Source organism: Ovis aries, chromosome 17, assembly GCF_016772045.2.
Source record: "Ovis aries strain OAR_USU_Benz2616 breed Rambouillet chromosome 17, ARS-UI_Ramb_v3.0, whole genome shotgun sequence".
NCBI classification, from domain to species: Eukaryota; Metazoa; Chordata; class Mammalia; order Artiodactyla; family Bovidae; genus Ovis; species Ovis aries.
The window spans coordinates 57,816,150-57,834,523 of record NC_056070.1 but is presented as its reverse complement, the minus strand read 5'-3'; the positions used below and the strand labels follow the sequence as shown (position 1 = coordinate 57,834,523).

Below are 18,374 nucleotides of genomic sequence, written 5' to 3'. Positions count from 1 at the left end.
GTTCCTAGGATGTCATGTGACCATAAGTGGGGAATCAGCAGAGAAGAGAGGAGTTTAGCGCTGTTTGAGTGTTGGTAATGTACCAGGTAACAGCACAGAAGTTATTTCACTTCCTCACAGCAGATATTAAAAGCTTCCCTATTTTACAGAGGCAAAAACTGAGACCAGAGAGGTTATGTCAATTTCCCAAGGTTTCTCAGCAAACACAAAGCAGAGCTGGGGTTTGAAACTAGGTCTGATTGATGCTCGGCCCAGATCCTTCCTTTTTGTAAACAGACTGGGAAAACTATTCAGGATGCGTAGGATAAGCCAGAGGCTAAAGAGCTAGGAATCCAGCATCTCTCACTGAATGAGGCCAGTTTACAAAGATTACAGGGTACGATTACCCAGATGACTCTTAAATGGCTCACAAGGCTTGTCTCGTGTGGATCTGCAGGGTGAGGTGCTTTTATCACCATCCTTTGCTTTTTTTTTTTTTTTAAAGCCTTTAACACTTTTGTTTAAATAATATATTTGAAGTGTTTTGTCAACACAAACTTATGTAAGAGCCCTGTGATGAGCCGGGGAAGAATACTTTTATTTGAGACAACTGTCATGAGGTGAATGAAACTAGAGCCTGTTATACAGAGTGAAGTCAGTTAGAAAGAGAAAAGCAAATGTTATGTGTTAACACATATCTACGGAACCTAGAAAAATAGTACTGATGAACCCATTAGCCTGGCAGGAAGAGAGACGCAGAAGTAGACGGTGGTCTTGAGGACATAGCAGGGGAAGGAGAGGGTGGGAAGGATAGAAGAGAGTCGAATGGACATACATACACCACCATGCATCAGAGAGACAGCTAATGGAAGCTGCTGGATGGCACAGGAAGTGATGACCCAGAGGAGTGTGATGGGGATGGATGGGAGGGAGGCTCCAGAAGGAGGGGATATGACTTGCTTTATTGTACAGCAGAAACCAACACAACATTGGAAAGCAATTATCCTCCAATTTAGAACAAGAATATTTTTAACGTGGGACCACAGGGAACATCCTTCAGCCTCTGACAAGGAGTTGCTTTGCATCTCTGCACCCAGGGACAAAATCAGGCGCAGGTTTAGGTAGATTCTGAATTCCCAGTCCCCACCCCCAGTTTTCAGTAAAAGTCAGCTCTGAGGGAGACAAGCAGTTTATTGCCATGAATTTTCTCAGCCTGGGAGGAGTCTGTTTGCTAGGTTTGTATGGGCAGTGCGATCCATGCACTGTGGATTGGGTGGAACTGGGTTCAACTCTCAGCTTTGCTGGTTGTAAGCTGTGTGACTTTGAATATTTTGGCTACTTAACCTTTCTAATTCTCAGTATACTCATCTCTAAACTAGTGCTGATAATAAAACCCAGTTCCCAGGGTTACTGCAACAATTACAGGAGGTAAGGCTCACAGCACTTAGCCTGTGGCATCTGCTATTGCTTTGACTGCTGATGTGTTTGTAGGCTGATCAGACAGAAACAGAGGAAGGAAAATGCTAGTTCTTTCTAAAACAGTCAAGATTCCTCTAAGTCAGCATGGTCTAGGAGAACTTTCTGAGTCAATGGAAACATTCCACGTCTGCTTGCGTTTTGGGTATTTTAGCCATGGCCCACATGAAGCAGCTGAATACTTGAAATGTGCTTAGGGACTTCCCTCATCGTCCAGTGGTTAAGACTCTGCGCTTCCACCGCAGAGGTCATGCGTTCAATCCCTTGGTGGGGCACAAAGCTCCCCTGCGTGGCTCGGCTGAAAAAAAGCACCTATTGTCACTGAGGAATTAGTTGAAGTTTTAATTTCATTTCACTTTAATTAGCCATATATAGTCAGTGGCTATAGCACTGGGTGGTGCTGGCCAAAGCCTTAATGTCTCTGAAGCCTGAAGGCATGTATGGTTCCTAACTGAGAAAGGGGTGTCTTCCCTGGGGGCTTACGGGGGCACAGGCAGGGATGTCTGCACTCAGACACTTCTTTTTTAATTGAAGGAGAGTTGACTTACAATGCTGGATTAGTTTCAAGTGCATAGCAAAGTGATTCAGTTACACATACATATATTGCTATTGTTTAATCACTAAGTTGTATCTGACTCTTTCAGGACTCCATGCACTGTAGTCTGCCAGGGTGCTCTGTCCCTGCGATTTCCCTGGCAACGATATTCGAGTGGGTTGCCATTTCTTTTTCATGGGTTCATATACATATATATGTGTATATATATTACATATATATTATATATTTGTACATATACATAGAAATGCACATATATTACATACAAGGCTTCCCAGGTGGCTCAGCAGTGAAAAAATCTGCCTGCCAATGCAAGAGCTGTAGGAGCCAGGGGTTTGATCCCTGGGTTGAAAAGATCCCCTGGTGTAGGAAATGGCAACCTACTCCAGTATTCTTGCCTAGAGAACCCCATGGACAGAGGAGCCTGGCAGGCTGTAGTCTATGGGGTCACAAAAAGTCATACATCACTGAGCTACTAAGCAGAGCAGAGAGTATATTTGATGTACAATGTTGTGTTAGTTGAGGTGCAGCAAATTGATTCAGTGATACACAGACACACACACACATACACACATGTACGTTTTCAGATTCCTTTCCATTATAGGTTATTATAAGATATTAAGTATAGTCTCCTGTGTTATGCAGTACAACCTTGTTTTAAAAAACTATTTTCTATACAGTAGTGTGCAAATGTTAATCCCACACTCTTACTTTATCTCCCCCCTTCAACTGGATGTTTGCTTTCTATGAGTCTATTTCTGCTTTGTAAATAAGCTCATTTGTATCACTTTTTTACATCCCACATAAAAGTGGTATTATATAGTATTTGTCTTTGTCTGACTTACTTCACTCAGTATGATAATCTCCGGGTCCATCCATGTTGCTGCAAATGGCATTGTCTCATTCTTTTTTATGGCTGAATAACTGCCCATTGAGCTATTATGTCTTGTTCACAGAGCCCAGGAATCTGGGAATTCTCTGCTTCCTTTCCAGACTCCCCCCTTCCATCACTCTTAGCCCCGACCTCCACTCTCCTCTCTTCCCAGGGAGTACACCGTGTCCATCCTTGGCCTCCCTGGAATGCCCTTTCATCTCCCCTCTGTCAAGAGTCAACTCCTACTCACCCTTACAAGACCCACTTCACACACCACCTCTCCTGGGGCTTAAATAAGATCATGCTTGTAAAATGCCTGGTACACAGTCAGCTCTGACCAAACATGAACTGTATTTGATCCCCGGGTCAGGAAGATTCCCCTGGAGAAGAGAATGGCTACCCATTCCAGTATTCTTGCCTGGAGAATCCCATGGAGAGAGGAACCTGGTGGGCTACAGTCCACGGGGTTGCAAAGAGCTGGACACAACTGAGTGACTAACATTTAACTTGTGGCGATTGAAGTCCAGAGAGATTAGGTAACTTGTCAAGATCACACCGTCAGTGAGAAGCAGAGGAAATTTTGCAATTAAATGTCTCCTCCTCGCTGCCCTCCTCATTTAGAATCACTGAGAACAGAGCTTGGGGGCGGGGGGTGCATTTGATTGGATTTCACACTCATGAAGAACCTCAAATTTAGATATCGAATGTTTCCCCCCAAATGAGGTGATGGTAGTGAATGTGTTTATCCACTAAATGAATTCTGCCAACTCCAGGTTATCATTTCTTCATTTAAGCAAATACACCGGGAGCCCACAGATGGAGGTAGACAGGGCCTGGCTTGACTTCTGAGAAGCCTGAATGGTGATTCTCCTTGGCTAGTACTTTTGAGTCTTGGTCCTGCCCAGCTGTCTGAGGAATTTTGGTTTAGATCAGAAATTCTCAGCCTGTAACTACTGATATTTGGGTTCAGATAAGTCTTTGTGGTGGGGACTGCCCTGTGCATTGGAGAATGTTTAACAGCATCCTTGGTCTCTCCTCACTAGACACCAGTAACATCTCCATCACCAGCTGTGACAACTGAAAACATCCCAGGAGATCAATCAATGTCCCTGTGGGGAGGGGAGGAATTAGACTCCTACCTACTGAGAAGCAGGCTTAGCTTCAATCAAGGACCCAAACCTATGCTTCCCAGCTCGCCCATCCCTGTTCCACACTCACCCAGGGGGTCTATGAGGATTTATTTACTAGTTGTCCCTTGTTCCCAGACAGGACTGAGAAACCTGCCTTCGCTCAGTGGCTCCCACATCTGCTTAGTGTCCTTATTCCCCTGAAAAGACATCCTCCAGTGAACCTGGCATTGTGGCAGACCAGTGAAGCCAGAGCCATCCTGCGGTCAAGCTTGGTGGTTCTCCAACATCAGGGTGCATCAGAGTCAATTGAGGGGCTTGTTAAAATTACCCCCAGTCCATCTCCAGAGAGCCTGAAATAGTGGGAAGCCTGGAATCTGCATTGTCAAAAGCACCCACATCGGCCAAGGACACCTGTGAAGACCCGTTTCCCTGGGAGAGCTCCGAGCTAGGCTCGTGCAGTGAGCAGCCAGGTGCCCACCTGGCTAGGAGTGCTCCCCTCCCCCAGCTCTTCTCCTCCCCCTGCCTTAGTGTGAGGCTCTCCCTCCTACCTGGCGAGCATCTTCTGTGCTTCTTGGCAAGAACTAAACTAAAGCCCTTTCCTTCCACTTCACTAGTTGGATCCTCAAACTCAAGCCAAGAGTCAGTCTAGCATCTCTAAACCTTCTGAGGATCTTTGCCAGATCCTTCCAACCGAGGCTCCCCGATCTCTCGGGCATGAGGATGGGGGTCCCAGGCCAGACTCCACAGGCAGTTTGCACGTGTGTCGGTTGGCCCCATGCTGACCACTAACCTCCCCTGACCAAGGACCCAGGAGGGGGAGCAGGTGGGCCAGGCCTGGGTGCAGGGCGCAGCCTGGAGGTGGGGGCCACCCACTCTGGCCCAGCCAGGCGAGGAGGCCGCCGAGGAGCAGCTGGTCCTGGCAGGAAGCCCTACTCGCATCTCTCGGCAGACACCACGCTCTCTCCAGCTCCCCTACTCGCCCTCCACACTCCAACGGTCTTTGGCTTCTGCTTCTACCTGGTTGCAGATTCTGAGAGCTGAGTTGGAGCAGGGAGATTTGGGGGGCTGTGCAAGCAGGTGTGGCGTCTCTGTGCAGCTTTCCTTCTAGATTCCATCATGCTGGAGTCTGGGGGGTTGGTTCTTGATAAAGGTATGCTCTTCAGAGCAGGAGTCCCATGGTGAGCGTTGTAGCTGAGAAGCGAGGCGAGGGCCTCTGGGCTCCAAAACAACCACGACTCTCGTTCCTAAAATCACAAAAGCTGGGCAGGATTCTCCAACTCATGTCTGTAGGCCCCAGGCTAGGGGGGATGGGGCTGAATTTGGGTTCCAGCTCCTAAGGCTGTCTTACTGGGATGTGACTTCTTGCTAACGGCCCCTGTGATATACCTTTTTTTTTTTTTTTTTGAGAGGCTGGGAATAGGTTTTAATGTAAAATATCTTGATGTATCTATTTTGCCACAAATTCACTTTTTAAGAAAAAGTTTTTTGGCCATGCCCCATGGTATGTGGGATCTTAGTGCCCTGAGCAGGGGTTGAAACCACGTCCCTTGCATTGTAAGGTGGATTCTTAACCACTGAACCACCAGGGAAGTTTCAAGGTGCGTTGTTTTAAGGCACCAAGGTTGTGGTCATTTGTTAACAGCAGCCACAGGAGTGATGGCAGATACAATGAACAGGTGTTGGGATGGTTGATGGCCCTGCCCCCGTGTCTATGTCTGACCTCACTGCCTATCGCTCTCCTCCTACTTGCTACACTCAAGGCCTCCCTTTAGTTCCTTGAACATCCCAACCTCGTTCCTGCCTCAGGACCTTTGCTCCTGCTGTGCTCTCTGCCAGGAACACCCTTGCCTAGATTTCGCAAGGTTCTCACCTTCTGGCCTTGGTACAAATGCCTGCAGAGAGCTTTTCCCCAACCTTCCAGTCTAACGTGCTACCCAACCCCAAGCCACTTCTCTTGAAGTCACTGTATCATCTCCTTCACAGCGCATACTGCTATCTAAAACGACTGCATGTGTCTATTTATTATTCCTTGCGTGTTGTCTATCAGATGACTCCCTAGTGGATCATCAGTGGATCCCCAGCTCTGAGGACAGTATCTGAGGCAGAATAGATGCTCCATAAATATCCAGTGACTGAGAGATGCTGAGAAGCCCTCAGTTACATGCAATGTGAGGTGGGTGAGCTTATTTTCCTTTCAGAATGAGGGGCTGGGTGCCCACTAGGCCAGGTGGCAGGGACATGCATGGGAGAGGTCACAGAGCAAGTGCATTAACTGGTGGAAACAGGACCCCCTGTCCCCTGCCTGGGAAAGAATGCATGGTGGCGGGGGCAGGGCAGTGCTGGAAGTCACTCACACTCAAACAGTCAGGGTGAGAATGAAAAGTTGCTCCCAGATTCTGCATGACGGCAAAGTTATCAGAGTTAATTCCTGAGTTGAAAAATGCCAAAAAAGAGAGAGAAAGAATTAAAAAAAAAAAAAAAACAGTAGAAAAGAAAAAATGAAAATGCCACCAGAGTGATCCACAGCCATGAGAAAGGTCAAGTGCAGCCTAGGAGGAGGGTCTCTAAGGCATCAGTGCCGACCTTGGTTGATCCGAGGTCATCTCTCTAGGGAGGCTGTCTTTAGCAGATAGCAACCTCAGGGCCTTGGTTTCCCCTCCAGTCTGAGAAAATACTCTGATAGCCTCAGAAAGTTGATGGCTAGTGGTTAAGGGCACTGTGGCCAACAGTGCAATCTACAAGCTTAGTAGAGGTCAAGAACATGGGCTTAGGGTCAAGTTCTGGCTTTGCTGCAGGCTGGCTGTGTGACCTCGCACAAGTGACTACACCTCTCTGAGCCTTGGTTTCCTATCAGGAAAATGGGGTGCTATGTGGAGGAAGTGAATTACTTGATGTGAAGACCATAGCCTGGGGCCAGGCCCACCTGCAGTGCTCAGCAGAGGCTTGCTAACATGATGGGGATGAAGCTCAGGCTTGTCACAGGAGGAGGCCTCTCCCCCCAAAAAGCTGATTCTCTAGGGTTAAAATTGACTTGTGTTCCTCCAGCCACATTTGCTTGTCTGGTTTCTTTTTAAACTCTAGACACTCACTGTGAGATTGCTAGGTAGAACCTCAATAGAACCCTGTGGCCAGTGCTGTGTGACCCTGGGCAAGTTGCTTCACCTCTCTGAGCTTCAGTTCCTTCTTCTATAGGTGGGGGCTAGAACCACAGGTCCTACTTCAGGAGCTGCATTCGTACAGGTTCTAAAGAGGTGACTGTTGTGAAGGTACTCCTATAAGTAACCAAGGGAGGGCCCTGCAAGCGGATGAGGAGTTATCAGAGCGCAGGGCGAGGTGGCTGGCTGGCTGGTCCAGATGGAGGCTGGACTGCGGACCTTGGCCTCTTTAGAACCCTCCTTCAGGGCAGCAAGCTGAGCAACCTGGATATCCTCTGACATGCAGCATTTTAAAGTGACCGCTCCCAAGTACAGAAGGTCCCGAATTCGTCGCCTCCCTTCCTGATCACCCTTCATCTGCTGTCACTGCCTGCTCAGGGCCCCCTCCCTCCTCCTGGGATGAAGGGAGGAGACTGTGTCTCAAATCAACATCACTTATCTCCCCAAACACGGGCCGACACCCCAAACAACAGGACAGGGGTGCCCCCTGAGGGAAAGGGACTAGCTGGAGCAGGGGAGTAAGTCCAGGTCCAAGAGGAAAGAAGGACCGAAGGAGGAAAATAAGGCCAAGAGAGCAGAGGAGTCAAGGTCGCTGCTGAGAACCAGTGATGGCCCAGCCTCTGCTCAGACCCAGAAGCCACGGATGCAGAGTGGGACCCGGATGTGGAGCTCTGGGCCCAGCAGGCTGCTGGCTTCACTGTCACCCAGCATCTAGGATGCATCTAGGATGTTAGTCTGAGCCCACCCCCAAAAGCAGCCTGGATGGAGAGGGGCCTGGGAGGATGAGTCGTTTCCAGGCAGCTGTGTGTGCTGTGAGGCTTGAACATTCCCAGGTCAGCAGCCCCGAGACTGGCTCTGAACGGCATGCTGCCTCTGGGGTTGCGTTTCCTGACTTGGGACACTGATTCGTAACGAGACACTTATTTTAGCCGTGAGCAAACAGCTTTGCAATCTGTGGGGGTGCTTTTGTGGTTGTTATGACGATGGCTGATGCTTCTGACATCACAGTGGAAGGGAGGTGATGTCAGGGGTGAAGGACACCCTGGCAACACAAATGACAAAGCCACTCAAGGAGGAAGGGTCCTGACTGCCTCGCAAACTTTGGACATCTGCTTAGATTAAAAACAAAAACACGAAACATGCTTCAATTTCTCAGCCAAAATCTCAATGTGGGTTTATGTATAAATTCGGCTTTAAATTCTACTGAACTTGCAACTATTGGGAAATCAAAGACAGGACATCGTTTTACCAGGAATCATTCACCATTTGGGAAAATCGCATCACCAAGGCGACGCGGTGCTGCAGGTGGTGTCTGAGTTGCCAACACAACACACCTGTGTCAATCTGCATCGTGTTTGCCTCCATTCTATCTTTAGGTGCCAACATATGACATTCTGGTGGAGCTGCGCCTATGCGCTGCTATGTTAAATTATAGGCTCTTTTATTATAGATGACTTTTATGCTCTATAACCTTGATTTTTTCGTTAGGGCATTATACTGATTTAAAAAGTGTAAAGTGTGGGTAGGCTCCATGCTCCATGAAGGAGCTTCTGGTTAGTGAAGGGGGCATTTCAAATTATTTGTTAAAAAAACAGAGTGAAGGGGGAGAGCTGTGCGTCCAGCCATGGAGCCGGGGTGTGGGGGGGGGCCTACAGTATTACTCATCCTTAGAACCACTCGTCTCAGTGGGTTTCATGGAGGCATATACTTGCCCTGGGTCACTTTCTCCCAAAACATATCTCCACCAAAGCAGTTTTTTCAGCTACTTGTGGTCAATCACACTGCAGGTGATGTGGGGTCCCTGGAGGGAGGACCCTGATGGATGAGGGCGGCTGAGAGCTCAGATGTCACCTCCTGAGGTGGGAAATGGGTCTGTGGGAGCAGCGCCCCAGGGCAGACAACTCTATCTCACCCTCATTCTTGGGGACACAAAGGCTGCTTCCCCAAGATGGTGTTTGGAGAGGTCCCTCGGGGCCTGACTACCAAGTGGGCTCCCATTAAAGCTCATGGGACTCAAGGACCTCATCCCAGGCTGGGGTCCTGTCTGCAGCCTTTATGTCCTGGACTGCAGGCTAGGAGAGGGTATTTGCTAGTATTTGCTCCTTGGATAGAGCGTGCAGCTCCCAACTATAGCAGGTACTTCTCTACAACATAACCGGAGAGTCAGATGCCCGGGCCCGGCTGGGGCTGAACAGAGCCCTCGGGGTTCTGAGGCTCACACCCTACGCCTAGCTGAGAATCAGAACCAAGTATACAGGACATTAGACCAAGGGGTTCCGCTGTCATGCAAGGTGAGATGGTCCTATTCATGGACTCACTGCTGCTTCTGCAAGAGGCGGTGCTGAGGATGGGCGGGGCACGTAAAGGATTGGTGGTGGGGGGGGGGTGGGCGGGGAGAGGCCATGCCCAGGAGCCTCTGATGGGCACTTCTGATGCCATCTAGAAAAGAAGGCCAGTGATTGATTCTGTAGTCTCTAGCTGCCTTAGAATTCAAGCCCACGGGGTGAGACTTGGGAGTGCCTATTGGCTGCCCAGAAACTACCTCACGGCTACACCGGCCATCTCCACCAAGTATGCCACAGTGGGGACCCCTGGGAAGTGGGTTCTAGCCTGGAGGGGGGAGCTCCTGTGCTGGTTGTGGGAGAATGAGGTGCCAGGTCACTGCCACCGGGAGAACCCTGAGCATGTGATTCTGGCCTCCAGTTCTGGAAATGGACATTAGGCCACTGGGGACCCCCAATCATCTGTCCCACCAAGAGGGTCACACCACACCCTGTGTATGTGGCCTAAGACTCACTGTCTCTCGTGGAGATGGGACCCAGGGTGTGGCAGAGACTCCAGGGTGTCTGTGGGGAGCTCGCAGGAGAGAGGAGGAGTAGGTGGGAGGGGGAGCTGGGCGGGCAGGAGGTGCCCTCTGCCCAGGCCTTCCGACAGAGCCTCCACTTTCCTCCTTGGGGGTCTTGCTGGCATTGGCTCAGTTTTTAGCCAGGCGTGAGATGCTAGAAAAACCCCAGAATGCAATGGTGGCCAGGGTGGGCTTCCACAGACTGGGGGGTGCACAGTGGGCCGTCTGGGGGCTACCCTGCCAGGACTGGGTCCCATGCAGGTACAAGTGCACCTCAGGACCTTGGCACCTGCTGCTCCCTCTGCCTGGACGCCCCTCCCCCTTGCAGCTGTGAGTCTCCCCCCGCCCCTTCCTCCGGGTCCTCCCATGTTGCCTTCCTAGTGTGGCCTGCCAGCTTCCCACCTGCAATGTTACCCTCCCCAACACTTCCTAGCTCTTCCCCGCTCTATTTATCTCCTCAGCGCATATGACTAATGGTTTATAGCGTTAACCTCTCGCTTCTTCTTTGGCTTCCCCATTGCACTGCAAGCTCCCCAAGTCAGGGGGTTTGTCTATTTCAGTCACTCCCCCAAAGCCGGAGGACTTGTCCATTCATTGCTCTAGCCCAGGGCCCAGAAGAGTACCTGCACAGAGTAGGTCCTCTGGGAACACTTCCTATATGAATACACGCAGGGGTCTGGGAACTAGTCAATTCAGGCCCCCACAGGATTTCCCAGTGACCTCTAAATGCCCTTGGGACTCTCAGGGGTCCTTGAGAAGAGGACTGGGAGAGCTTGGCCTGGATTTCTGGGGCCCTCAGGCCTGAGCCTCCCTCTGTGGCTCCCAGGATCTGCCTCGTAACACTGTGGGCTGTAGCGTCAGTGCTAGACCTTAGAGGGGAGTGGAAGAAGGCAGAGGGACAACCTGCCCCCTCCAAGTGTGTGTTTGCTCAGTCGCTCAGTTGTGACCCACTCTCTTTGCTATCTTTTTGGACTGCAGCCTGCCAGGCTCCTCTATCCATGAGATTTTTCAGGTAGGGATACTGGAGTGGGTTGCCATTTTCCTACTCCAGGGGATCTTCCCAACCCAAGATCGAACTCATGTCTCCTGGGTCTCCTATTTCCCCACCACCTGGCCCATCTGCTCCTCACCGACTGTGCAGCCAGCCCTCCTTCCCCAGAGGGTCAGAAAATGCCAATCCAGCAAATACAGAGGGGCTGGTACCCAGCTCTATTTTTTTTTAACATTTTTTGGCCACACCACTCGGCATGAGGGATCTTAGCTCCCTGACCAGGCATTTAAGCTGTGGCCCCTTCAGGGGAAGCATGGGGCCCTAACCACTGGACCCCCAGGGAAGTCTCTGGTATCCTGTTCTTCAACTGCTGGCCTTAGCGTGCATGTAATCAGAGCAATGCCAGAGTTTTGGGGAATGGAGACTAATTCTCTGCTTCGTCTCCAGTTTCTCTCTTTCGAAGTTTTCTTGCCCTGGATGGGCTGCCCCCAAGAGAGAGCCAGTTTGGGCTGAGGGTCGCCCAGCACCCAGCTCTTCCTCGCTCTCCCCAGATTCTCAGCATCCATCCACACCCAGGTCGGCCATGCCCAGACACCTCTCCTCATGCAGTGACCTCAGGGAAGGCCCCACCATCTGAGCCTTAGTCTTCTCACTCTTGAAATGTGGGTTGCAAAAATACCTGCCTTGTGGGGGTGCTGGAAGATGGGGCCCCAGCTACCATGATTATGAGCCCTGGGTTTCATGGCAAGAGATACGCACTAGACGTGCCCATTCCATTCCGCAATGGCAATTTCCAGGGCAAGAGGCAAGGGGGGTTGAGCGGGTGTATGTGTGCTTGGATGCCTGAGACTCTCAGCTTGGCTCCCGGGCTGTGAGACCACGCATGCTCGCATACAACACATGTGCGCACACAGGCCCCCCTGCAGCTTACCTGTCCACCTGGACTTCCACATCCTTGGTCTCTGTCTTGGCAGGTCCCCCTCCGTTGATCGCTTTGCCCCCACTGGTGAGAAGGTTCAGGACAGGCTCTATCTCTTTGAGCAGTTTATTGTTCTCCCCACTGCCCTGGAGGGTGACCCCAGTGCTTTTCTTGGCTGGGTCCTGGCCTGGGGGCCTGGCAGCCAGGCCGTTGGCTTGGGCGAGAGAGCTGGCTTCCTGCCCTGGATCTGGAGCATGCTGGGGACCATTTCCGGAACCCGTGGCCCCGTCCACCGCCAGCGTCTGCTCTCTGCCGGCTGACGCTTGGTGGGACAGGTCAACAGCTGCTGTGGGGGGACCCAGGGGCCGGGTCACCCGGATGGTCTTGGGGGTCCCATCCCCGGTGAATGTGGTCTCCAGGTGCGTGGTGAAGCCCTCAGGGCCCCTGAGGATGAGCACCACGTGGGTCTCGGAGGCAATCCCCCTGAGCACCTCCAGGGCGCTGTCATAGCTCAGGTCCACCAAGGGCTGGCCGTTGACGGCGAGAATGATGTCCCCGGCCTGGATGAGGCCGCTCTGCTCCGCGGCGCCCCCTCGGATCAGGTCAGAGATGATCACAGGCGGCTTGCTCACCCTCTCCTTCACCAGGAATCCCAGGCCCCCCACTTTGCGCTTGAACAGGCGGACAGAAATGACGTTGGGTTGGATCTGCTGAACGCTGAACATGTGGCTCTCCATGGTGTCTAGTGTCCAAGGGTCCACAGACCTCAAAACAGGTCCGGCCGAGGTCAGGTCCCCAGGAGTGGCTGGGCTTCAGGCCACGCCGGGGGCTGGCGCTGCGGGGCTGCAGCCCGGACGGGCAGCTGCTCTCGGCGCTGGCCTTCTATGCCTCTGACGTCAACTCGGCGTCACCCGCTCATTGCTGTCGGGCCGTCGGTGGCATGATTTCCTGCGTCTGCCTCCTTCCTCAGTCTCTAAGGAAGCAATGGTTGATCAGGCAGACGTCAGGGGAAGCGGTGGGATGAGTCCTATGCCACAGGTCAGGCGGATCCGGGAAGAGACGTGTCTGGTGGCTGTGCCTAGGGGTGACGCATGCTAGCATGGACTATCCACTGGGCATCGTCAGCCCGTCAGAGGCAGATCCGATCCAGGTCTTCCTGAGGTCAAGAGAAGGAACAAGGGAGGGGAGGAAAAGGATTAAAAAAAAGAGAGAGATGGATGTGATATGCCCAAGACCACCTTTAAAACTAACATGGGAAACAGCCAACTGAGAAGTCTAGCCATAAGATGCTCTGGAGTTCTGAAGATAACCTAGACAAAAAATTCTTCTTCTTCCAGGGGGACACACTCGCAGGTGGCTGCATATTGCCTGGTTTCATTTCATGATCAAAGCCCTGTGAGACCGGGGGGCTCTTTGGGGAAACCAGAGGCGTCAGCCCCAGAAATCAAATGGCAAGAACCCTAAGACCTCTCATCTTTTTTTCACCGGAAGAAGTCAGCACTCCAACCCTGTCATGCAGCCTTTGACTCTCTGCTTTTTGCAACATTTTTCCATCCTCAGGTCAGGAGCTTGGCCAACAAGGATCGTGGGGTGTGGGGCTCTCCATTCCCACCACTCCCAAAGCCCCCATCACAAACCCATCAACAGGAAATGATGTCACCTTCTACAGAACCACGGATGAGGGAGGTCAGCTGGACTTCCGGACCGTCATTTTTGTAACGATTCACTTATTTCAGGTTCAAAAGGACAGACTTGGCCACACTCCATCCCATGATAAGCCAAAATTGGTATAAGAAATACCAAAGACACAGGTCCACGTCAAACTCTGGAGGGCATTTGTGTATCACAGACTGTCTGAAATCCTGACAGAGAAACCTTAGGAGGTGTGGACTGTGTCCCCCTAGGGTTAGATAAACACAGAGCTGGTGCGCAACGAATACCTGTGGAACAAGAAGCAGCCCAAAAGCCAGCGGCCACTCCCTGAGTGCATGTGCTCTTACTGTGTGTTTTTCCCTCCTTTGATCTTCACAGTTAACCCTTCCACAGACGAGAAGACTGAAACTTGGGAAGGTTCAGGGACTTGCCCAGGGTCAGGTGGAGAAGGACGGTGGGGGGAGGATTTGAACTCAGAGGTGCTCCATTCTCAAGTCTGAGCTTTTAAATGCTCTAGTTTTTAACAATATATAATCTAGTGACTTTTGCAGCTCCCACAGCTTCACCAGACTCAGAGAAGCGGTTGGAGTGCCGGAGGACCACAAGGAGGTCAAGTGAAGATGCAGTAGCCCAGGTGAGGTGCGTGCACCCAGCACCCACGGCATGGGCTCGAGCAGCTATGGAAGCACATCTTGTGTCTGGGTTGGGGCAGGTGACCTGTGGGTTGCAGGTGGAGAGGGGCAGGGTGGGAGGTAGCAGAAAACCCCTTCATCTCTTTTCCTACCCACCAGCTCCAGCCACAGTTTCCTCTCTGCCCTGGCACCCCTTGCCATCAGCATCCTCAAAACTCCTTCACGCAAGGAGGGAGCCCTTATCCACCACTACTGACAAAGCGACAGTCCCTTGTTCCCCTTTTAGCGGCTTTCCGGGGTCACCCCAGGGCTGAGGCCGCTGATAAACTCCTGCTGCCTCTCAAAGCAGGGGGTGGGTAAGGACAACTCTCCCCACACCCCGAGAAAGAGGTGCTACCTCCCAGATCCCACAGGGGAGGGCGGTGGTTAGCAAGTTCAGCCTCTCCCTTTTACAGCTTGCGTTATGTAACTCTGCCAGCCCCTCTGTGTGGGTGAGGGAGTCATGAATACCCAGACCCAGCCTGGGCTGCTTTCTCCATCTGGCGTCGCTGTGTGTGTGTGTGCGTGTGTGTTTCTCTCTGTGCATTCATGCATCGCCCTCCTGCTGTGTCATTTCTCTGCTGTGTGTATGAGCCTGTGTGGCCCGTGTGTTGACAGGCTGAGTGTCTTTCGGCATCTTGCTGACGGCCTTCTGGCTTGCAGAGAAAACCAGCCCAAACTGCTATGTCCTTCCTCACTGGGGAGGATTGGTCCACCTCCCTACCCGCCCCACCCTGGGCTCTGGTTTCTTAACTCTCCCGGAGCTCTCGTGGTACCCATTTCTTCTGGGTACCAAACCCAGGATTTAGTTGAAGGCAGAGACAGCTGGGACCTCCAGATCTCTTGAGTGTTCTAGTGTGGCACTAGGCTCCATTCTTTAATTCAAGAAGGGACTTGAAGGTGAGCTCTTCGGGAGGTGGAGGCCCCTAGCTTGCTTCTACCCCATACTGGCTTCAGCCAGAACTTACCAAAGGGACTTTCCTGGTGGCTCAGTGGTAAAGAATCCGCCTGCCAGTGCAGATGACATGGGTTCAGTCCCTGATCTGGGAAGACCCCTTGTGCCATAGAACAACTAAGCCCGTCCACCACAACTATGGCATCTGTGCTCCAGAGCCTGGGAACCGCAACCACTGCGCCCATGTGCCACAATTACTGAAGCCTGCTTGCCCTAGAGCCCCCGGCTCTGCAGGAGAACCACCACAATGAGAAGCCCGCCCCACAACTAGAGATTAGCCCCCACTCCTCGCAACTAGAGAAAAGCCCTCACAGCAACGAAGACTCAATATAGCCAAAATTAAATAAAATTATTAAGAAAAATAACTAGTTGAGGCATTACATTAAAAAAACACTGCATTAAAAAATAAATGCTGGAGAGGGTGTGGAGAAAAGGGAACGCTCTTGCACTGTTGGTGAGAATGTAAATTGATAAAGCCACTATGGAAAACAGAATGGAGAGTCCTTAAAATACTAGGAATAAAACCACCATATGACCCAGCAACCCCACTCCTAGGCACATATCCTGAGGGAACCAAAGTTGAAAGAGACAAATGCATCCCATTGTTCACTGCAGCACTATTTACAATAGTTAGGACATGGAAGCAACCTAGACGTCCATTGACACATGAATGGATAAAGAAGTTGTGGTGCATATACACGGTGGCTCAGTGGTAAAGAATCCGCCCGCCAATCTCCGCAGGAGATGCAGGAGACATGGGTTTGATCCCTGGGTCGGGAAGATCCCCTGGAGGAGGAAATGGCAACCCACTCCAGAATTTTTGCCTGCGAAATTCCATGGACAGAGGAGCCTGGCAAGCTATAGTCCATGGGGTCGCAAACAAGTCGGACACGATTGAGAGATGTGGAATATTACTCAGCCATAAAAAGGAACTCCTTTGAGTGAGTTCTAATGAGGTGGATGAACCTAGAACCTATTATACAGAGTGAAGTGAGTCGGAAAGAGAAAGATAAATACCATATTCTAACGCATATATACAGAACCTAGAAAAACGGTACTGAAGGATTTTTTTTGCAGGGCATCAATGGAGAAACAGACATAGAGAACAGACTTACATGGGGATGGGGGAGGAGAGGGTGAGATGTGCATGGCAAAACCAATACAGTATTGTAAAGCAAAATAAAGGAAAAATAAAAATTTAAAAAAATGCAAAAAAAAAAAGAGTAACAGGGAAACTCACATTATCATATGTAAAATAGATAGCCAATGGGAATTTACTGCATGGCTCAGGAAACTCAAACAGGGGCTCTGGATCAACCTAGAGGGGTGAGATGGGGAGGAAGATGGGAGGGAGGTTCAAGAGGGAGGGGATATATGTGTATCTATGGCTGATTCATGTTGAGGATTGACAGAAAACAATAAAATTCTGTAAGGCAATTATCCTCCAATAAAAAATAAATAAGAAAAACACAACTTACCAAAGGACAGAGCTGGGACTTGGCTTAAGAAAAAAGAAACAAGGCAAACCCGCAGATCTCCCTGGCCACTCCTAGCTTCTTCCCTCTTTCTCAGCTGCTTTCTAAATCAGCAGCGGGGAGAGGGGTGGGGTGGGGCTGCTGGCTGGCTGGGAATAGGGAAATTGAAGTGCTGTTTTTTAGACCTTGGCCCTAGAAAGACAACTTGATCTTTAGAAGGAATGGAAAGAGGCAGGGCTTCAAAGAAGCAGTGAAATTCAGCATCTACTGAGACAGGGTGGGGTAAATAGGCTCTAGGTCTAAGCAAGTGCATTCTGAGCCTCCATCAGGGTCAATCCTAATGTTAATGACAACCCCCCCTAATAATATCCCTCTTTTCCCTCCCCAGACACATCTTCACCCCCATCCTGACCAGGATCAGGTTTGACATCTGCAAAGAATGTACTAAGATGCCAGATGGAGATGTGTCTGTCCTGCTTTGTGAATGTCCAGTATCCACAGTGTCTCCTCAAACCTGGGCCTCCAGGACAGCTGGCTACCTGTCTGCCACAGGGAAGATTTTTAAGGCCCTTTCTGGCTCTATCTGTGTATTTCTGGGTGAGTTCTTTATTTTCTCTGAACCTCAGTTTCTGTATGTGTAAGATGGGCTCCTTAAGTAACTCTTCACATCCTGGGTAACTGGGAGGACCGAATAAAATAGTTAAGTGCACGGGTTTCAGTAATGTCACAGAAGGAATGCTCAGAAGAAATGGCTTCTTACCACTGTCGTGTAAGATGTAATGGTTCCGGCTTCCTGGCCCTTGACTCGGGGCACTTGCTACTCTGTGGCAGCCTCTCCAAAGGCACGTCATGGGCCAGGAGGGGGCCGGTGCTTGAAAGCACAGAGAAATCTCACGCCGCTCATGGCACGAGGCGCTGAATACAGGGAGACGGGTGCTGGGGATCCTGCCAACCCAGCCTCCGACTCTTGGAGTGTGATTTCAAACACGGCACATGCGCGTGCACACCACGGCACATACCATGGAAACAATACTTGGACCCAGGCCTCGCTGGAGTAGTTCAGTGGTTTCGGGAGTACCTTGCTGTGGAGGAAATTCACGGCTGACTTTCGAGGACGACTGCCAGGGAGAAGGAGGGAGCCAAAATAGGCCAGCGTCTGCTACTACCATCTCACTGTGTGACCTTGGGCACGCCACCCCCGCCCCATTCTGGGCCCACGTCTGCATCCAGGATGGTGATGGGAGCAGTTCCCAGGGATGGAGAGTTTAGCCTGCCAGTGCAGGAGACATAAGAGACATGGGTTCACTTCCCGGGTCAGGAAGATCTCCTGGAGGAGGGCATGGCAACCCACTCCAGTATTCTTGCCTGGAGAATCCCATGGGCAGAGGAGCCCGGTGGGCTACAGTTCACAGGGACACAAAGAGTCAGACACGACTGAGCATGCACGCAAGCACGGCGCTGAGTCTTCCACATGGGTGTCTTATTTCATCCTGACAGTGACCATGTAAACCACATGTCATTTTTACCCCCATTTTGCAGAAAGACAGGCTTCCCAGCTGGTTCAGCAGGAAAAAAATCTGCCAGTGAAGCAGGAGATACAGGTTCAATCCCTGGGTTGGGAAGATTCCCCTGGAGAAGGATATGGCAACCCACTCCAGTATTCTTGCCTTGGACATCCCATAGACAGAGGAGTCTTGT

General features: G+C 51.0%; 1 protein-coding gene across 3 annotated transcripts in view; it reads right to left on the bottom strand.

The window, feature by feature from the left end:
• Positions 1–18,374, bottom strand: part of NOS1 (nitric oxide synthase 1) — a 193,179-nt gene that overhangs the window by 81,176 nt on the left and 93,629 nt on the right. For all 3 annotated transcript variants that reach the window (XM_042234646.1, XM_027956540.2, XM_042234647.1), the window contains exon 2: positions 11,935–13,078. In XM_042234646.1, the coding sequence (XP_042090580.1) occupies positions 11,935–12,659 (725 nt within the window). In that variant the 5' untranslated portion in view covers positions 12,660–13,078. The remainder of the gene's footprint in view (positions 1–11,934; positions 13,079–18,374) is intronic.